The sequence below is a fragment of the Pristiophorus japonicus genome, chromosome 16 (assembly GCF_044704955.1).
Source record: "Pristiophorus japonicus isolate sPriJap1 chromosome 16, sPriJap1.hap1, whole genome shotgun sequence".
In the NCBI taxonomy this organism is placed as follows: domain Eukaryota; kingdom Metazoa; phylum Chordata; class Chondrichthyes; family Pristiophoridae; genus Pristiophorus; species Pristiophorus japonicus.
In genome coordinates this window covers 115,762,287-115,783,078 of record NC_091992.1, presented here as the reverse complement: position 1 = coordinate 115,783,078, position 20,792 = coordinate 115,762,287, and the positions used below count along the sequence as shown (strand labels likewise).

The 20,792-nt window shown below is 45.9% G+C and overlaps 1 protein-coding gene and 1 pseudogene across 2 annotated transcripts in view; both read right to left on the bottom strand.

The window, feature by feature from the left end:
• LOC139226754 (transmembrane channel-like protein 7) overlaps positions 1-15,275 on the bottom strand; it is a 40,464-nt gene extending 25,189 nt beyond the window's left edge. For both annotated transcript variants that reach the window (XM_070857747.1, XM_070857748.1), the window contains exons 1-6: positions 15,136-15,275; positions 12,594-12,849; positions 9,913-10,061; positions 7,329-7,490; positions 4,644-4,738; positions 835-974 (exon numbers count right to left, since the gene is read on the bottom strand). In XM_070857747.1, the coding sequence (XP_070713848.1) occupies positions 835-974; positions 4,644-4,738; positions 7,329-7,490; positions 9,913-10,061; positions 12,594-12,849; positions 15,136-15,175 (842 nt within the window). In that variant the 5' untranslated portion in view covers positions 15,176-15,275. The remainder of the gene's footprint in view (positions 1-834; positions 975-4,643; positions 4,739-7,328; positions 7,491-9,912; positions 10,062-12,593; positions 12,850-15,135) is intronic.
• Positions 15,276-19,239: 3,964 nt separating this feature from the next.
• On the bottom strand, positions 19,240-19,477 carry LOC139227285 (U2 spliceosomal RNA; annotated as a pseudogene).
• Positions 19,478-20,792: the final 1,315 nt, after the last annotated feature.

Here is a 20,792-nt window from a genome sequence, read left to right as displayed (position 1 = left end):
ACGTTGCCGAGTGGAGTGGCCGCTGACTTTTCGTGGAATGGCCGCTGCTAGCCCAATTGCCCTCCCGAGTTTTCCCGGCGGTGCCCCAATTTCCACCCCCACCGCTCCGCTGCTGCCGATCCGTGTTAATTGCGGCATCACCGCGCGCACCGCCGATCTACCTCCCGACGGCGACATTCCCCTCTGAAAATCTTTGGCCGGCCCGGCGCTGCCAAAACCTGTTTTTTTCCCAGCGGTCCAGTGAGGCTGTGGCCTTCTGCAGCGGTGGTGTGGCTTCCCTTAAAGGGGAGGGCGCGCTGATGCTGCCGCCATGGTTTTTTTTTGTCGGCCGACTGCCATGTCAGCCCGACAATTATGCCCCCGGGTTTGGGCGCGCCGCCAACAGGCAGCCTGGAAAGCCCCCTCTTGGGCGCATGGCCGCTGGCCCAGCTGAAACCCTTCCTGGTGGCCCAGTGAGCCAAAGTTTTAAAATCGCGGAGGCTCTCCCCTTTAAGCGAAGGGGTGACACGGCGCCGTGATGACATCACCGCGGCGGTCACTCCGCACCGCCCCCAACCTCCGCCCCTCAGATGTTGCCACCACTGTGTATCCGCCCCTCTCGTGTCGTCACCGCCCCCATGAAGAGCGACTTCCGGATCCAAGTTAAAAAAAACAACAAAGAGCGGGATTTCACTCAAGAGGTGACCTCAACCACAGCTGCGGTAAAAACCATTGAAATGGGGGGGGGGCGTGCACCCCCTTTCGGGCAGGGGGGCAACTTCTACCCCTTAGTGTTTGCGCCAACAGTACTGAATTTAAAACGAGGAAAGTGAAACGGGCCGTGGAATTTCTAACCTTTTCACAATCCACCAAAGGCAAAGTAGGAAGTAGATGATCATGCTCAGCAGGTAGGCCAATGGGAGGTTATAGATAAAGCTCTGGTGTACACCAAATTTATAATACCCATAGAATATATATGAAGCTTCCATGAATCCCTGTAAAAAATAAATATCAACATTAGAGAAGAAACTATTTCATGATTTTAATCATAATTTTAAAAGTTAACAGCCCATGTCAATTTCTACTGTCAATCTGCACCATTCTCATCCTTATTTTCAAATCCCTCTATGGCCTCGCCACCCCCCTATCTCTGTAATCTCCTCCAGCCCCACAACCTCCCGAAATGTCTGCGTTCCTCTCATTCTGGTCTCTTAAGCATTCCTGATTATAATCGCTCAACCATTGGCGGCCCTCCTTCTGTTGCTCTGGAACTCCCTGCCTAAACCTCGCCGCCTCTCATTCCTCCTTCAAGAGGCTCCTTAAAACATACCTCTTTGAGCAAGCCTTTGGTCACCTGCGCTAATTCATTGCACGGTAACACTCTCACATTGGCAATCTTTTTAAATCTCATAATACTCCTGTGAAGCGCCTTGGGACGTTTCACTACGTTAAAGACGCTATATAAATACAAGTTGTTGTTGTTGTTTAATTGCTACACCATTGTATATCTAATGACAACTTACTTGATAACTGTGCTGCAACCTATGGGTTGAGCCTGAACTGTCTTTAGCTTAGCACTGGAAAGACCAAAACCATACTGTTCACTTCCCTCCAGAAAACTGCCACCCATTTCTATCCACCTTCCTGCCTGCTCACCCAACATCCTATCTGTTATATATGTAAACTTGTATTTACTCTGTGCAGCCACCAGAGGGCTTATCCCCTGAAGTCCCAAGGGATCCCATAATCCCTTGGGAGCACTGGTATTTCAGGAGGCTTCACAGGTTGGACAGGCACTCTGGAGACCTGCAATAAAAGATTCAGGTCACACTTTACTTTGAGCTCACAGTGCTCAGTCTGACTCTTTCTCCATACACCACACTATCCGTCACCAAGATCAACTAATCCCTATCTACATACATTGCCCTCCTCTGGCCCCTACTACCTTTTAATTGTTGCTGAAGCCATTACCCAGGCTTTGGGGCTCGATTTCTCCAAATCTTTTCATCTGCACTTAAAATCCCAAAATGGCCTCTTCCAGTCACTATTCCAGCTCGGACTCTCTCCACTTCCCACTGTGCATCAGTTCCCCTCCCTCACCATTGCCCACCATTGGCAAATGCCTTCACCCACAGTATGGAATTATCTTATCAAACCTTCCGCCTTGCTATTTCTCTCCCCTTTCTGAAGCCTAATCAAAACAGATCTGTGCATTTGACCACTTTTCCGGTCTCTTCCCCCAACTCCAGTTCCATGTCCAATTGCCCCCTTTGTGAAGTGCCTTGGGGCATTTAACAACGTTAAAGGCACTTACTATTGTTGGTAATTAATCAAAACTTAATCTTTCCTTCTGAGTTTTTATTTGTACATAAGATTGTTCATTAAAAATGTTCATTAAATACTTTGATAAAAATCAATTCAAAATAGTATTTCTTGAAATAATTTTGAACTTAACACATTCCGAAAATCATACAAAATGCTTAGTGGCGCAAAATGTAGTTAATAAAAGCAGAATTTTGTTAAACTATAAAATATGTAAACTTGCCTGCGTCGGTTAAAGGATCCAAATGAGATCCTGTGAATAAGGGTTTAAATACGTGATGTTTCATTCTTTAGACCAACTCACAGGCTGAAGGAAGGAAGGACTTGGATTTATATAGCGCCTTTCACGACCACTGGATATCTCAAAGCACTTTACAGCCAATGAAGTACTTTTGGAGTGTAGTCACTGTTGTAATGTAGAGTAGCTGACACAGGAGGGGGCACCAGGCAGCACTAGCTATCCATCTCTATCTCTTTCAGGGTGTCTCTTGCTCTGGCTCCCTGTAATATTTTACTGTGAATGCTACAATAGCCCTCACACAGAATAATTAATAGTACCTGGAGCATAATTTTCTCTATTTAAAAGGATATATATTGTAGCCATTCAACGATCAAGAACAGCAATGGCAGAGCTCAGAGACCAGCCCTCCTTCCTGCCCTCAGTCACAGGCTGACACACATACACGCACACACATGTACCTGTTAAATTCTACTTAAAAGGAAGGCACCATGTAAATTTTCACACACATTAATTGCAGTGAAATAGTTCAGGCTTCTCCAAAAGGCCATTCCATTAACATTCAATATAAGTTGCATGAAGCCAGATGCCAATTGAAATTAAAGCTGTGTGACCCTATCGTCACCACCCTCTCAATTCGATATGTCGACGCTCTTTAACCACTGTGCCAGAATTTGGTATTGCTTTTGCCTGCTGTTCCACATGCAGCATGTTACCAATCTGGCCTGTGTTATTATGGTGCTGCAAGGAGGCCTGGTGGGAAGGAATGAGAAATCAGACCAGCCAAAGTCAATCTTACTTATCTCCTGGTGACTGGTTACAATCAGTGTAGATTGAAGGAAGTCGCAGACAGTTTATCTGCTCTCTTGACTGAGGAGAGTGGTGAGATGGGGCACTCAAGGTACAGCTACTTTAGTTAGAACAATAGAATTAAACAAATAATAATTATAAAGGTGGGGAGAGAAGTTACGTGTCCACTTTTTGACAGGTGCTGGCAAACCTGATTAATTAAATAAAATACAGAACAGCTCGATATCACCATCTTGTGGAGTAATGTTGGCCTGCTCAGTACAGTATTACTATTGTGGCGCTAATCAATAATATTGCAAATCTGTGTTAGGTTACACAAGTTTCTTCAACCATTTTTTGAATAAATTTTTTCACAAATCATGGTTCAGTAACTATAGCAACAGTGGGTGTAGCTTCCAGGTTGTGAATTGATAGGAAAAAATAGGCTATTTTGTCTTTATTACTTTTGATATAATTTTTAATTGAAATGTGATTTTTTTTTTTACCATTTTCCACATTATGATTTTGTTTCCTATTTGTAAGCCTGATTTTACTGTGTGATTTTAGGAGGTAACTTTGCATTGATCAGCTTTTGTGAAAGATGCACTTCACACCACAGTTGCCAATGGAGAACCCACATTTATTCTTCGGAGACATTCAGGAGGCTGAAAACCCCAGAGAAATAAATGCGTTGATGATGGCAGGCCACTTCCAGCCTCCCACTGAATTCTGTGCCCCAGATCAATCCGATCTTTCATCATTCTGTCGCCCGACCTCCCCAACTGTAAATACAATTCAATTAGGAATGCCAGCTCAATCTAATTATCTGAGTGACAAAAGCAAAATACTACGGATGCTGGAATCTGGAATAACAACAGAAAATGCTGGAAATCTCAGCAGGCCAGGCAGCATCAATGGAGAGGAAGCAGAGTTAACGTTTCGCCTCATTTAAAAACTCGAATTGAGACCACAAGGCATTAATCACAGTTTCTGAGGCCGTCTTTTGTGAGCGCAGCAGAAATGTGATGTTGTGGGTTTTGGGATTATGTGGTCACACTGTAATTTGCTGGGGCTTCTCTCTTCCGTACATGCTGAAAACCCTCTGTGTGCGATCAACTTTAGCTGCATTCATTCTTTTCCATCATGGTTAAGGTACTGAATTAGTCACACAGAGGTCAGGATTTCAAATACCACCATAGCTAGTTGTGAATTCACCCCAACTTGGGAACTGGCTGCTTCCCATCTGGGACTTAATAATCTGTGACACACAAAGTATTTCATTTTAATCACGTTTTTAATTTAAATAATAACTTACTGTCCCAGAGAGCAGATCCAAGACATATGCATAAAAAGGAACCAAGCCCTTATGATATGGATCGTACTTGAAGCATTCAGGTACTGAAAAGGAAACTAGAAATACAAATAGTTAATGATATGTTTGCTGTGTAGTCCTCAGCATCTTACTTGGTCACAGTATAATTAAATATGGGCTAGTGTAAGGAGAGTGCAATACCAAAGATGTGTTTACACTGGAATTTAGTGTCAGTCTGAATTGATTCATAATTTGCACCAATGCTAAAATTGTAATGTGAATCAACATCGGGCCTGAACCGGGTTAGGGGAGAAGAGGGTGAGATCCCTTGGTAGGCTGAGGGTAGTTTCACACCCATGGGTTTGACACTGCATGGGAGCTCCCTTGGGGCCCCTGGACACTTTTTAAACCTATGCGCATTCAGTTCACCATTTAGGCAGTACAGACTCTGCTATTCCGTCTGTAACTGCTGGGCAAGGAGCTCTATGGATGCCGGTAGCTAAACACGTGCAGAGCTCTCTCCTTGGCTGACGAACTGGCATTCCAGCCAGACACTGTAAATAGGGTGCTGCCCAGTCTGAGTCCACCAGCAATGGTGTAAATGGGACACTGCCCAGTCCGAGACTAGCTGTGACAGTGTAACTGGACACTGCCCAGTCCGGGACTAGTTGTGACAGTGTAACTGGACACTGCCCAGTCCGAGACTAGCTGTGACAGTGTAACTGGACACTGCCCAGTCCGGGACTAGCTGTGACAGTGTAACTGGACACTGCCCAGTCCGGGACTAGCTGTGACAGTGTAACTGGACACTGCCCAGTCCGAGACTAGCTGTGACAGTGTAAATGGGACACTGCCCAGTCCGTGACTAGCTGTGACAGTGTAACTGGACACTGCCCAGTCCGAGACTAGCTGTGACAGTGTAACTGGACACTGCCCAGTCCGAGACTAGCAGTGACAGTGTAACTGGACACTGCCCAGTCCGAGACTAGCTGTGACAGTGTAACTGGGACACTGCCCAGTCCGAGACTAGCTGTGACAGTGTAACTGGGACACTGCCCAGTCCGAGACTAGCTGTGACAGTGTAACTGGACACTGCCCAGTCCGGGACTAGCTGTGACAGTGTAACTGGACACTGCCCAGTCCGAGACTAGCTGTGACAGTGTAACTGGACACTGCCCAGTCCGAGACTAGCAGTGACAGTGTAACTGGACACTGCCCAGTCCGAGACTAGCAGTGACAGTGTAACTGGACACTGCCCAGTCCGGGACTAGCTGTGACAGTGTAACTGGACACTGCCCAGTCCGAGACTAGCTGTGACAGTGTAACTGGACACTGCCCAGTCCGAGACTAGCTGTGACAGTGTAACTGGACACTGCCCAGTCCGAGACTAGCTGTGACAGTGTAACTGGACACTGCCCAGTCCGAGACTAGCTGTGACAGTGTAACTGGGACACTGCCCAGTCCGAGACTAGCTGTGACAGTGTAACTGGACACTGCCCAGTCCGAGACTAGCTGTGACAGTGTAACTGGACACTGCCCAGTCCGAGACTAGCAGTGACAGTGTAACTGGACACTGCCCAGTCCGGGACTAGCTGTGACAGTGTAACTGGACACTGCCCAGTCCGAGACTAGCTGTGACAGTGTAACTGGACACTGCCCAGTCCGAGACTAGCTGTGACAGTGTAACTGGACACTGCCCAGTCCGAGACTAGCTGTGACAGTGTAACTGGACACTGCCCAGTCCGGGACCAGCTGTGACAGTGTAACTGGACACTGCCCAGTTCGAGACTAGCTGTGACAGTGTAACTGGACACTGCCCAGTCCGGGACTAGCTGTGACAGTGTAACTGGACACTGCCCAGTCCGAGACTAGCTGTGACAGTGTAACTGGACACTGCCCAGTCCGGGACTAGCTGTGACAGTGTAAATGGGACACTGCCCAGTCCGAGACTAGCTGTGACAGTGTAACTGGGACACTGCCCAGTCCGGGACTAGCTGTGACAGTGTAACTGGACACTGCCCAGTCCGAGACTAGCAGTGACAGTGTAACTGGACACTGCCCAGTCCGAGACTAGCTGTGACAGTGTAACTGGACACTGCCCAGTCCGAGACTAGCTGTGACAGTGTAACTGGACACTGCCCAGTCCGAGACTAGCAGTGACAGTGTAAATGGGACACTGCCCAGTCCGAGACTGGTGCCTGCAGTGTAACTGGGACACTATATAACAACAACAACTTATATTTATATAACGCCTTTAATGTACTGAAACATCCCAAGGCGCTTCACAGGAGTATTAGGAGATTAAAAATTTGACACCGAGCCGCATAAGTAGAAATTAGCGTAGGGGTGAAAGAGGTAGGTTTTAAGAAGTGTCTTGAAGCAGGAAAGTGAGGTAGAGAGGCGGAGCGGTTTAGGCAGGGAGTTCCAGAGCTTGGGGCCCAGGCAACAGAGGGCATGGCCACCAATGGTTGAGCGATTATAATCAGGGATGCTCGAGAGGGCAGGATTAGAGGAGCGCAGACATCTCGGGGAGTTGTGGGGCTGGAGGATATACCCAGAGAACCAATCAATTTAACATGTCTTGGTTAAACAGGTCTTGCATTTAAACAAGAACATGTGTAGAGTGTACTAAAGGTGATTTATATTGACGTGATGGCTCAGTGCGACATAAACTCTCAACATACTCACTGTTCCTCAGGTGCTCCGTGTCTGTCTGATTGAGGTTCATTTTGTTGACATAGATGAACGGCAGGAGCACAAAACCACCGACCAATAGAAAAGCAAAAAGATTCAGGAAAACCAAAAAACGCAGAAAGGTGAAGTATGACTGGATGCCGGTGCCATATCGACCTAGTCCATAACATAGCACAATGGAGTGAGTTAACACATCAGTCCAGCCAAAACACTCTCAGCTTTTGAATATTCAAATAGTGTATCTGTGTAGATTATGTGACCCAATTATTATTTCATTCAAGGAAACACTCCAATAGGACAATGTATTTTCCATTTACTCCCAGAAGTAAAGAAATCTTGATGGAGACACGTATCTGTCCACCAGATTCATCATTCGTCGCTGAACCATGCTGAATATCATAACTTTATTAAATACCAGCGTGAGTAGAAAGTCTAAACTTTCAGACATTTGGTATAAAGCTGGGGTATCTAAACTATGGCTCAAGGGACTGCCCATTTAGAACTGAGATGAGGTTGTGAATCTGTGGAAATCGCTGCCTCAGAGAGCTGTGGAAGCTGGGACATTAAATAAATATAAGACAGAAATAGACAGTTTCTTAAATGATAAGGGGATAAGGGGTTATGGGGAGCGGGCAGGGAAGTGGAGCTGAGTCCATGATCAGATCAGCCACGATCTTATTGAATGGCGGAGCAGGCTCGAGGGGCCGTATGGCCTACTCCTGTTCCTATTTCTTATGTTCTTATGTTTATATATGGCCTGCGAACCCTACCAATCCAGCCCATAAAGCCCAGTTCTATATGCTCTTACATTCCTTACTTGTTGGTTTGTCCTGTTTCAATGTCATTGGCCTGGAGGTTTGCATAGGGCTATTAATGGATAACCCCCCGCAAATCTAACACTATCATCAGTTGGTATCCATGGCTTGAAATGTATGCAAATTATTGTTAATATTCAGTGAGAAAATATTATCTGTAGCTTGCGGCACCCAAGCAGTGCACAAAGACAAAAAACTTGGATACTACCGAAATTTGAAACAAAGTGGCTTATGATTCAAGTCCAACCGGCAGAGAAAATCTTCCTCCGTGTGTTATTGTAAGACGTGTTAAGGGAAATCAGTGAATGGGATCGTCGTAATATGGAAAATGCCAACATTACAGTGAACATGTAACATTCCTGCAGCAGTTTGATGGCATTAACAAAATGGAGGCCCAAAAGTCTGAGGGGACGCATCCTGGCATAAGTGCTGAGATGTGCCCACGTGTGACCTTTGCTGCTGATCTCACCGTTTGGTGGGCGCCCAGGCCACTAGAGGAACATCGAGGATTCCCACCCACTGAGGAGCTGGAAAAGTGGCCCGATGGTGGATGCCGGTTTTCCCAACTAATCCCAACTCCCAGGAACATCTCTCAGGTGTCCCCTTTGTAAAGGAGTTGGATTTAATTTGATTCTTAAAAAAAGTAGACCAGTTCTTCTTCAGTGGTCCAGCCCATGATTCCAGCTTGGACACCTGGGCGGGTCACACTTCCACTGGTCTGCAGAATGGTACACCTGGTCTCACTAGACTTATCTCTGCCGCTCCTGCAGCAGGTTTTCTCCGAGGGCCAGGAACGCAGGAACTTCCGAAGTAGGGTGTCCCTATCTCATCCCTGGCCTCTTTTACATCGATAGCCTGATTTGGGGTGGCTGGAACCAGGCCATCCCCAATGGGCGTATTTAGGTCTAATTTCCAGCCCTTCCATAATTTTCTTGCCAAAGTTACAGTGTGAGTGTGCCAGAGGGGCTGTGGGTTTTCAGTTCCTGTTATATATTAATTTGCTTCTGTAAACAATCAATATTGTTTTCTCACTAGCTTCGAATTGATCATGAATTTGAGATTAATGGCATCATAACATCTCAATAAATTTACAGCCTTAAAATGCTCCCTGGGTGTGGTTGATATTCTCTGTATAAACAACCTGAACCCTTCAGTGAGACTACTGCTGAGTAAGCAACATCACTAAAAAACAGATTATCTGGCCATTATCTCATTGATGTTTATGGGACCTTGCTGTGTGCAAATTATTTGCTGCTTTCCCTTACATTACAACAGTTACTACACTTCAAAAAGTATTTTATTGGATGTAAAATACTTAGGGACATCCTGAAGTCGTGAAAGGTGCTATCTGAATGAAATTCCTTTCCATAACTCACTCCTTTGCTCTTTATCCATAGTTCCCTGTTATCTCTGATTTGAAAGTGTTGTAATTACCCCGATAACTAGCATTCACTGCATGAATTGCCTGAACCACTTCATGAGCTCATGTGATCACTTCCAGGTGTCCATTCTGTCCCCAATTTTGTCCCCAATTTTTTCTTTCGTAAACTTATTACAAGAGAAAGTTAAGAAAAAAAAGTCCTCGCCTCTCACAAATTTGTTCAGCTCCTTGAACCGAGTTGCAGCGATGTTTACTTTCACTAAAATATTACCGCCATTTCCCACTGGAAACACCCTGAGAAGGCTGTTTTCACATAAACGTCCGACACTTTGATCTTCCCTGTGCTATGAATGTGATCCTACACTAAAGAAGTCACTCACACCTTCTATCTCATTCAGAGATCTCTTCCACAATTCTAACCAGGAGATGGCGTGTATCACTTCCTCCTTGCCACTCTTCAGTGATTTCTGTTGGCTTCGCTGCCACATCTCCCAGCTGGTGAGGATTCCAGTGTCATACTTTCTCTTTTCTCTGTGGAAAAATAAAACTTAAGTGCTTTGAACAACGAACTAGATCAGATTCTTACTGATCTCCCGTTGAGAGTATATGGATGGAAGGTATATTTATTATATAGGTTTCATTACAGTGGATTATAAAGGACTACACACATCCCCAAACTGAGGCCAGTTGTAAGACATATTTAAGCTGTATCTTTCTGAAAGATTCCCTTTGATTAGAAGCCATTTGTGTCAATCAAATTTATCACGTGTTGTTCTTCCCTCCTGTCAATAGATTGAATAGGGGTTGAACTGCAATATAAATCTAGGATTTAAGCACTGCCAGTAGAAAGTTCCTAGTATATTCTGAACTGGACATTGATGGTCGAGATGTGATCTGGACCAGGCAGGAAGGAAAGAAGATTTTTTTTAAATTTGATCAGCTGGAAGACAGAGAAACCTAGTAACATGTTTAAGAGTTTCCAAACAACGGTAATGAGAAATTTTCCCAAGTCCAGTTTGCGTTTGTCTGCAAACTCTCTCACTCACTCTCTCCCTGTAGGGACACACCTCAGTGCAGGGGGCATTGGTGCAGGTTGACAAATATCAAGGCTTTGGGGCCCCCAAAAGGTGATGATTTGAAACGTCTTCATCTCCAAGTCCCATTAGTAATCCAGACTGTGCTCTGGAGTACCGAAAACCAGCCTGGTTAAGGCTCAGGTATCAGATTACCAAGTCTGGTTGACGGGTTGTCTCAATTCCAGTCTTCCATTGCCAGAGGTACGTATCATCTTAGAGCCCGTTTGACCCCAAAGATACTCTACTTACCTCCCCCGCCCCTACCCAAGAGAACAGTCATTAGTTAGTCATTTGATAATGGAAAATGTAGATTTTTGCTTTGGCTTAATGGACTACAGCTCATGAGCAGTAGCACAACTCACCACACAGAGGGCCCAAGTTTCGGCCTCAGTTGCTCCTGATTTTTTGGAGCAACTGGTGTAGAACGGAGTATCTTAGAAATTCAAATTCTCGGCATTTAGTTTGCTCCAGTTCTAGTCAGTTAGAACAGGTTCACTTTGGAACAGAATTTTTTTTCCAAAAGGGGGCGTGTCCGGCCACTGACGCCTGTTTTCAAAGTTTCGGCAGTGAAAACTTACTCCAAACTAACTTAGAATGAAGTAAGTGAAGATTTTTGTACGCTCGAAAAAACCTTGTCTACACTTTAGAAAATCAGGCGTAGGTTACAAATTAGGCGTAGAGAACGAGGTGGGGGGGGCGGGGAGGCGGGGGAAGGGAAGTCATTAAATTCTACAATCAATCCTTAGTTATACTTATACAAATATTATACAAATAAATCCAACCTGAATAAAAATTTATAAGCAAAGAAAAGATTAAATAAACCATGTTCCTACCTGTGCTTCAGGCAGACCTTTCATGTTGGAGACAGGCAGGGGTGTGGTGTCAGTGTCTCGACGGCAGCCCCAACAGCGGCAGCAAGCAGCCTTCGAGCTGAGCTGCTGTGCTGCAGGCAGGCCTTCATTCTGTTAGTGGCTGGCCGGCAGCCGAAGGATCAACACCGGAGGCACGCAGCTTTTCAAGGGGGTTGAGGCCATTCGGCCATGGGATAGGAGCGGCGTCAGTGGCTGGTCGGCAGCCGAAGGATCAACACCGGACGCACGCAGCTTTTCAAGGGGGTTGAGGCCATTCGGCCATGGGATAGGAGCGGCGTCAGGGGCTCGACGGCAGCCGAGTCCTTTTAAAAATGGCCGAGTGTCAATGTTTGTTTGACACCGCGCGTGCGCGCACGCTCCAACGCGCACGCGCAGGGTTGCCGGCACCACGTTGGTTCATTTAAATTGGACCCGCCCCCCACTACTTACAGAATCGGCGCGAGTGTTTGGCTCCGCCCCCCGCTGTGAAGAGCGCGCCGCGCCAAGCTGAGATCGAGCTCCGAGGAGCCGGAGAATATCGAAGTTTTTTTCGAGCGCACTTTTAGGTGCGAAGAACAGGCGTCCAGCTCAGGGGTGCGCCGTTTTCGACGCGGGCCGAAACTTGGGGCCAATGTGTGAGTGCATTATCAACTTCCGGACCACAGCATGGCCACTCGCCATACCCCATTGAATGGTGGTTCCGTTGGTCAGAGATGCAGAGCTTCATGACAGGCTGAGAAACCCTGAATATATGAGCATGTGTTCTCATAACCGGCATCCAGGATATTACGTTCCAGCCGCTGTCATCCCAAGTTGGGGAAACAGGAACACATCAGGCGGAGAGAAACAAGGGACATAAGGAAGGAGAGGGACATGTAGAAGAAAAATCATACCGAGAGCAGAGATTATGGATGGTTCGGGTAGAGGAAAGCCATTTAAGTGGTCAGGGATCTTTTGACAGCAGCATATGCATTGGGATCTTTTGAATAATCCTAGAATTTTTAAAGCCTTATTTAGCTACTTCTTACTGTTGCCGAATGTTGTGGGAATAGCATCCAAATCTGTGAGTTCCAGATAAATTCACCAAACTTATTAAATATTAATACAAGACATTACTGCAAAGGGGCAGAACCGACCTCACTTCCTTTTTTTCCCCCATATTGATGGGGAGCTCTCTCAGGGGTTGTTTGCCATCCTCAGCTAGCTGCTCCTCTTCGCCTGTGTGCTCGAGATTTGAAATCTCAATCCTTGAGCTCCGAATTGAAAGATGCTGTTCGGTTTTGGGAGTCTGCCGTTTTGTTCTTTGTCTCACTGTCTTGTAACTTGGCAGTTCCCAGAAAATGCTGGTTTGATAGTAGGGTTGCAGAGAAATATTTGACAGTGAGTTCCGATCTGTTAGGAAGGAGCAAATACCTGTTTGTCAAGCAACTATCTGGATAAATCTTCGTCACTTTAAATCAGTCTGTTCAGTAATTATTAGTATAACCAGACAATATATGTGGGGAAATCACTGGTTAATAATAAACGCACCAATAAGTGACACCTGCTTCATAAACTCTCAGCCCCTGGATGTATTCTATTCAACAACAACAACTTTCATTTGTATAGCACATTTAAAAACATCCCAAGGCACCTCACAAGACAAAATTTGACACCAAGCCACATCAGGACAGGTAAAGAAAGAAAGACTTGGATTTATATAGCGCCTTTCACGACCACCGGACGTCTCAAAGCACTTTACAGCCAATGAAATACTTTTGGGGTGTAGTCACTTGTAATGCAGGAAACGGGGCAGCCAATTTGCGCACAAGCAAGCTCCTGCAAACAACAATGTGATAATGACCAGATAATCTGTTTTTCTGTTATGTTGAGGGACAAATATTGGCCTGGACACTGGGGATAACTCTCCTGCTCTTCTTCGAAATAGTGCCATGGGATCTTTTACGTCCACTTGAGAGAGCAGATGGGACTTCGGTTTAATGTCTCATTCGAAAGACGGCACCTCCGACAGTGCAGCACTTCCTCAGTACTGCACTGGAGTGTCAGCCTAGATTTTTTTGTGTTCCAGTCCCTGGAGTGGAATTTGAACCCATAACCTTCTGATTCAGAGGCGAGGTGACCAAAAGCTTGGTCAAAGAGGTAGGTCTTAAGGAGCGATTTAAAGGAGGAGAGTTAGAGAGGCGGGGAAGTTTAGGGAGGGATTTCATGGTTTAGGGCCTGGGCAACTGAAAGCACAGCCGGCAATGGTGGAGTGATGAAAATTGCGGATGGGCAAGAGGCCAGAATTGGAGGAGTGGGGGGATCTCGGAGGGTTGTAGGGCTGGGAGAGGTTACAGAGATTGGGAGAGGCTAGGCCATGAGGGAATTTGAACACATGGATGAGGTGTTCCCGGACCGGGAGCCAATGTAGGTCAGTGAGCATTGGGATGACGGGTTAATGGGCCTCAGTGCAAGTTAGGATATGGACTGCAAAGTTTTGGATGAGCTCATGTTTACGGAAGGAGGTGCGCTGAGCACCTCAAGTCTCGTCGCCAAGAGCATGCAGAAAACAAGAGCAGGCAGCGGAAGGAGCGTGCGGCAAACCGGTCCCACCCACCCTTTCCTTCAACCACTGTCTGTCCCACAGAGACTGTAATTCCTATATTGGACTGTTCAGTCACCTAAGAACTCACTTTTAGAGTGGAAACAAGTTTGCCTCGCTTTCGAGGGACTGCCTATGATAATGATGATGGTGGTAGAGGATGAATAGTTTGACAAACTATCTTTCAATATAACAAAATTTGTTGTGTCAGTATGAATGTAGGGTTCCAACTTGCTTTCTGATTGGTCTGTGTTAAACTCCATGGTATTATAAGTCACATGGTTAGCAAGTTCCAATCATTGAGGTTCGTCACTGCATTTCCATACCAGGTTTAGGTACATAAGTGGCGATAGCTCTAACCATGTAAAAATAATAACTGAAATGTTAAGCCAATAAGCTGAAGTAACTGAAAGCATTTAAAACTTCAAGCGATAATCAACATTTCAAGTAAGTTTCTCCCCCTCTGACAACAAGGGACAGCTCACTGGGCAACTTACCTCTGGCCACTTTCATCCACCTCCTCACAAGCAACAGCTTCTTAACATTTCCATAGTGCTGGTTATATACAGTAAGGTTTTTCAGACCCCCAGAGCAGAAAACAAAATAAAGCTTAAAAATAGCATTAGCAGATGCCTGGGAACCTAATCGTCCTCTCTATGGGGAAATAGTCTCAGCCACAGGAGACTAAAAAGAAAGGCAGAAAATAACAACATTTGAAAGAAAAAGGATGAAAAACTCAGCCAAGTAATGACTCCAATCTACAAACCCGGACAGTCAGAGTGTTGGGAATACTTTCCCTCAGTGAGCTGCTGGTGAATGTATGTTACATAAATAAATATCTGCATAGTTTAATACAATAAAACATAAATAATAAAGTTCAATGACCTGAGTAAAAAAGTAAAATCTAGGAATATTGTGCTTGCATTTTATTATTGTTTTTGTGGTTAAGGCCCACAAAGACTCAAGAAATGATTATGAAAGACAAATGAGAAAGAATCAGACATTTTCACCATAGCTTGTTGAGGCCAAAAATGATGACCCTTCTCTCTCGTTCGTTAACCTAGGTATCAGTTCAATGTTTTAAATGACAGACTCACCCGGATCTACGTCCAATGTATCTACAATCACTTGCTCCATATTTTGAAACTGCTCCTATTAAACTTTGGGTATACCAGACAAAATCTTCACTTCGATAGCGACATTACGTCCCAGCCATCACTCTAAACATACACATTCTGCGCAGTTTTATCAATGTCATAGAACAAATCATTCACGTGACAGGAAACAGAAATACCACACAACTTCCTGAAATGAAGAGGCAACTGTTGCAGGAAACTCATAAACATGTAGAGCAAGCTGCAAGGGAAACTCAGATTAAAAAGGTATTATTAAACCATGTAACTACATACTCATTTAACTTATCACAATAAAGAACTTAAAACATTTCAGACACATTTGACATTTTCACAACAAAGGAAAATACTTCTTCTGGTGTATATACAGACTATCGTACCACAGTTCTTTTCGGCATTAATTTTTATCTCTTAGCCTGCTTTAGCTGCTGCCGCCTACAGTAAGTATGGAAGACTCATGTCCTTTATTTCACCAGATTCAATTACCAGCACCATTGGAAAGAGACAGACCAACAAGTTACATTTATATAGTACAGTTAATGTAGAAAAATGTCTCAAGGCGTACTCTCACAGAGACATAATCAGTCAAAAAAATGGTTGCCAAGCCAAAGAACTAGATATTTAGAAGGCGTGACCAAAAGAGGTGGGTTTTAAGAAGGGACTTTAAGTAGATCTTACAGGCGAAAAACGGACGCCTCATGGTCCAATATGGCAGGTGGCTGGCGGGTTCATTCCACTGGAAGTGCACCGCCCTCCATTTTAGTGCAGGCTCCTCCATAGGCGACCAAGCCGCATGCCTGAAACATGCGTCAGCCTCTTTGCCTATGTAAATAGGGGGCCAAACATCCATTTGAGGCCCCTCACAAAATTGTCACGGTCAATTTCTTCAGGCAATTGGCTGGCAAACCAGCGGTCTTCAAAAACAGAAGTCTGTTGACATACTAATTACATGTTACAGCAGAAAAGCAAAGTGTTATGTATGCAACTCTATGTAACCAGCATTCTACCGCCACCAGAGGGTGTATCTGTTGGAGTCCCAGCATCTCTTGAGAGCACTGTATATAAGCACGCCTCCCATGCTGTACCAACACTCTGGAGTTAGAATAAAGAGACTAAGCTCACACTTACTCACATCTACAGTACTCAATCACATTACTTTGTTCTGGCCATAACAACTGGTGATATGATAACGAACCATCACGCGAAAATGCAGAGAACTATTGGCATCCTGGAGAAATTCTCAGAAGGGGACAATTGGAAGGCCTTCGTGGAGTTACTCGACCAATACTTCGTGGCCAACGAGCTGGAAGGGAGTGTGAATGCTGCCAAACGAAGGACGATCCTCCTCACCGTCTGTGGGGCAACAACCTATGGCCTCATGAAGAATCTTCTTGCTCCGGTTAAACCAACAACCAAATCGTATGAAGAACTGTGTACGCTGGTCTGGGAGCACCTAAATCCGAAGGAGAGTGTTCTGATGGCAAGGTATCGATTTTACACATGTCAGCGGTCTGAAGGTCAGGAAGTGGCGAGCTACCACGCCGAACTAAGGCGCCTTGCAGGACATTGCAAATTTGTTAGATTCCGGGAGCAAATGCTAAGAGACTTTTTTGTGCTTGGCATTGGCCATGTGGTTATCCTTCGCAAACTATTGACTGTTGAAACACTGAACCTGAGCAAAGCCATAACAATAACCCAGGCATTTATGTCCACCAGCGATAACACCAAACAAATTTCACAGCATAAAGATGTTTCGGCAAGTACTGTACACAAGTAACGTCATTTTCAGGCAGGAATGCATATGGCAGAACGTACACGCCTGCAGCTGCACGACCTCAGATGACTCAGAATCCGCCATCAAACGTTAATGCGAGGCAATTGACACCTTGTTGGCGCTGCGGAGGTGATCATCGAGCCCATCAATGCCGCTTCAAACACTATGTGTGCAAAGGCTGTGGAACAATGGGACACCTCCAGCGAATGTGCAGATGAGCTGCAAACCTTGCAAACCACCACGTTGCAGAGGAAGACCGATCCATGGCGGATCAAACTGAATTAGAGACTCAAACTGAGGAGGCAGAAGTGTACGGGGTGCACACCTTCACCACGAAATGTCCACCGACCATGTTAAAAATTGAACTAAACAGAATTCCAGTTTCCATGGAATTGGACACGGGTGCGAGTCAGTCCATCATGAGCAAAAAGGCCTTTGACAGGCTGTGGTGCAACAAGGCACACAGGCCCAAGCTGAGCCCTATTCATACCAAGCTGAGAACTTACACTAAAGAGTTGATCCCTGTAATTGGCAGCGCAGCAGTAAAAGTCTCCTATGATGGAGCGGTGCACGAACTCCCACTATGGATAGGACCAGGAGATGGCCCCACACTGTTTGGCAGAAGCTGGCTGGGAAAAATCCGCTGGAACTGGGACGACATCCGAGCGCTTTTGCCCGTCGATGGTGCCTCATGTGCCCAGGTTCTGAGCAAGTTTCCGTCGTTGTTTGAGCCAGGCATCGGAAGTTTCTCGGGGGTGAAGGTGCAGATCCACTTGATTCCCGGTGCATGACCCATCCACCACAAGGCACGGGCGGTGCCATATATGATGCGAGAGAAAGTGGAGATTGAGCTAGACAGGCTACAACGAGAGGGCATCATTGTGCCGGTGGAGTTCAACGAATGGACCAGTCCGATTGTTCTGGTTCTCAAGGTCGATGGCGCGGTCAGAATTTGTGGGGACTATAAAGTAACGATTAACCGTTTTTCGCTGCAGGACCAGTACCCACTACCCAAGGCAGACGACCTATTTGTGACGCTGGCAGGAGGAAAGACGTTCACCAAGTTGGACCTGACCTCGGCCTACATGACGCAGGACCGGCGGAATCTTCGAAAGGCCTCACCTGCATCAACACGCACAAAGGTCTGTTCATCTACAATAGATGCCCGTTTGGGATTCGATCGGCCGGGGCTAATTTTCAAAGGAACATTGCAACCGGCCGCTTATGCATCCAGAATCTTGTCCAAGGCTGAAAGGGCATGATTGAAAAAGAAGCTCTGGCATGCGTTTATGGGGTGAAAAAAATGCATCAGTATCTGTTTGGGCTTAAGTTCGAGTTAGAAACCGACCATAAGCTGCTCATATTGCTATTCTCAGAGAGCAAAGGTATCAATACCAATGCCTCTACTCGAATCCAAAGATAGGCGCTCACACTGTCTGCATATAACTATGTAATTCGCCACAGGCCAGGCACAGAGAACTGCGCTGACGCCCTCAGTCGGCTACCATTGCCCACCACCGGGGTGGAAATGGCACAGCCTGCAGACTCTATGTAACCAGCATTCTACCGCCACCAGAGGGCGTATCTGTTGGAGTCACAACGGATCCCAGCATCCCTTGGGAGCACTGTATATAAGCAGGCCCCCCATGCTGTACCAACACTCTGGAGTTAGAATAAAGAGACTAAGGTCACACTTACTCACGTCTACAGTACTCAGTTACATTGCTTTATTCGAGACATAACACTTAACATAAGGTGTTTTGGAATCTGAGGGTGCTGATTTAGATGCGTTCCAATTTCTAGGCCATAAATTCTGTGATTTCTTTTTGTTACAAATCGAGATACATTGTTTATGTTTATGAGAAGATACAGCCAGTGATAAAATATTTGTTTTTAAACTTTTTGTGCAAAATAAAAATCACTTTGTTGTGGCGGTTCACGAGAAGAAGATTTGAAGCAAGGCGTGACGAACATTTTATTAAGTGATGTACATACAGCACTTGGCATACTCAGGGATTTCAAAACTTCCTGTGGTAAGCAACTATGGTTTTCTGCTGAAACATGTACTTAGTATGTCAACAGACTTCTGTTTATGTTGCTCAAGTATAAATGCCTTCACTAAACGTGTGGCTTCCCTTCTAAGATGCTGAGAGCCTGCTGCCTATATTTATATCTATTTTTTTTTTTAATTCGTAGCCAATCTTTTCAATTCTTTGTCAAATCACAAACGCCAGAGGTCACCTTGCACACATCAAGGATCACTCTGCGCCAATGCTCTTAGCCAAAAGGCCGAGAGCCACTGCACCGTTCCTGGAAGTACTGCAATACCAGGTTTGTGCCATGGAGGTGGATGGGTCAGGCCCCCCACACACCTCCGTGGAGGTGGATGGGTCAATCCACCCCACCCACCTTCTATTTCCAAAAAGCATAGGAGAACCACCTTCCTGATCCAGGGAGAACCACTTTGGGGTCATGGTTACTCCCCTGTCAGGTCAGTTACGCATGATCTTAGCCAAAAGGCCGAGAAGCGATATTTAGCTGATTAGGGCTTGACTTCAGAACTCCTGCAGAGCCCAAGGCTCTTAGTGTCATACCCTACTTATATGGACCCCAGTCAGTCAGGCAGTCATTGGCGGTCCCTCGAAATGAGGATGACTTGCTTCCATGCCAAAAAAGGATGAGTTCACAGGTGGATCAATGAAGGACCCGAACTACATCCTCAAGGGTGGAAGATGCCTGTGCGTGGATTTTTTTTAACGTTGACCGTTGCAGACCAGCCACCACACGGGCTTGACAGAGCTTGGTCCAGTGGCAAGGATTACCCACGATGACTGGAGAGCAGCTCTGATGCATGGACCTAGTGCGCACACATATCACAGCGTGGGCTGGCCCCTGCTGCCCTGGGTCTCTGGCCCCGGACTCACACCTCCCCTGGGCCCCGATCACATCCCTCCACAGTCTCTCGCTGCTCCTGCTGTATCTGCCCACGCCTAATCTCTGTATCCACTCTATCAAAAGCTTTCATAATTCTATTCGGTCACCCCTCAGTCTTTTTTATTCAAGAGAAAAGCGTTGAAGCATTGAAAGACCCCAGCATCGAAGCACTGACCACACTCGACCAGCTCCGTTGGGCAGGACACTTCGTCCACATGCCTGACACAAGACTCCCAAGGCAAGCGCTCTACTCGGAACTCCTGCATGGTAAGTGAGCCCAAGGTGGGCAGAGGAAACGTTTCAAGGACACCCTCAAAGTCTCCTTGATAAAATGCAACATCCCCACCGACACCTGGGAGTCCCTGGCCAAAGACCGCCCCAAGTGGAGCAAGAGCATCCAGGAGGGCACTGAGCACCTCGAGTCTTGTCGTTGAGAGCATGCAGAAACCAAGCGCAGGCAGCGGAAGAAGCATGCGGCAAACCAGTCCCACCCTTTCCTTCAACGACTGTCTGTCCCACCTGTGGCAGAGACTGTAATTCCCGTGTTGGACTGTACAGTCACCTAAGAACTCACTTTTAGAGTGGAAGCAAATCTTCCCCAATTTCAAAGGACTGCCTATGATGATGATGATGGACACTCATTTGGTACATGAATAGCTAGATCATCAGTGCTTTATGTACAATAGGTCTATGAAGTTGCGCACATATTTCAACACTGGCAGTCACGGAGCATTTTTATCTTACATTGAAATTTTCGAGCGTCGCTTCTCTGCCCATACATCCAGCCCCACTGACACTTTTCAATCCTGTGGTTGGTATTGATGAAGTAGTCAATAGCTTCTCATTGTTAAAGCATGTTGAAATGAACCTTTGTGGGTTGCATGATGTTGTACAACACCAACACTCACTGGAA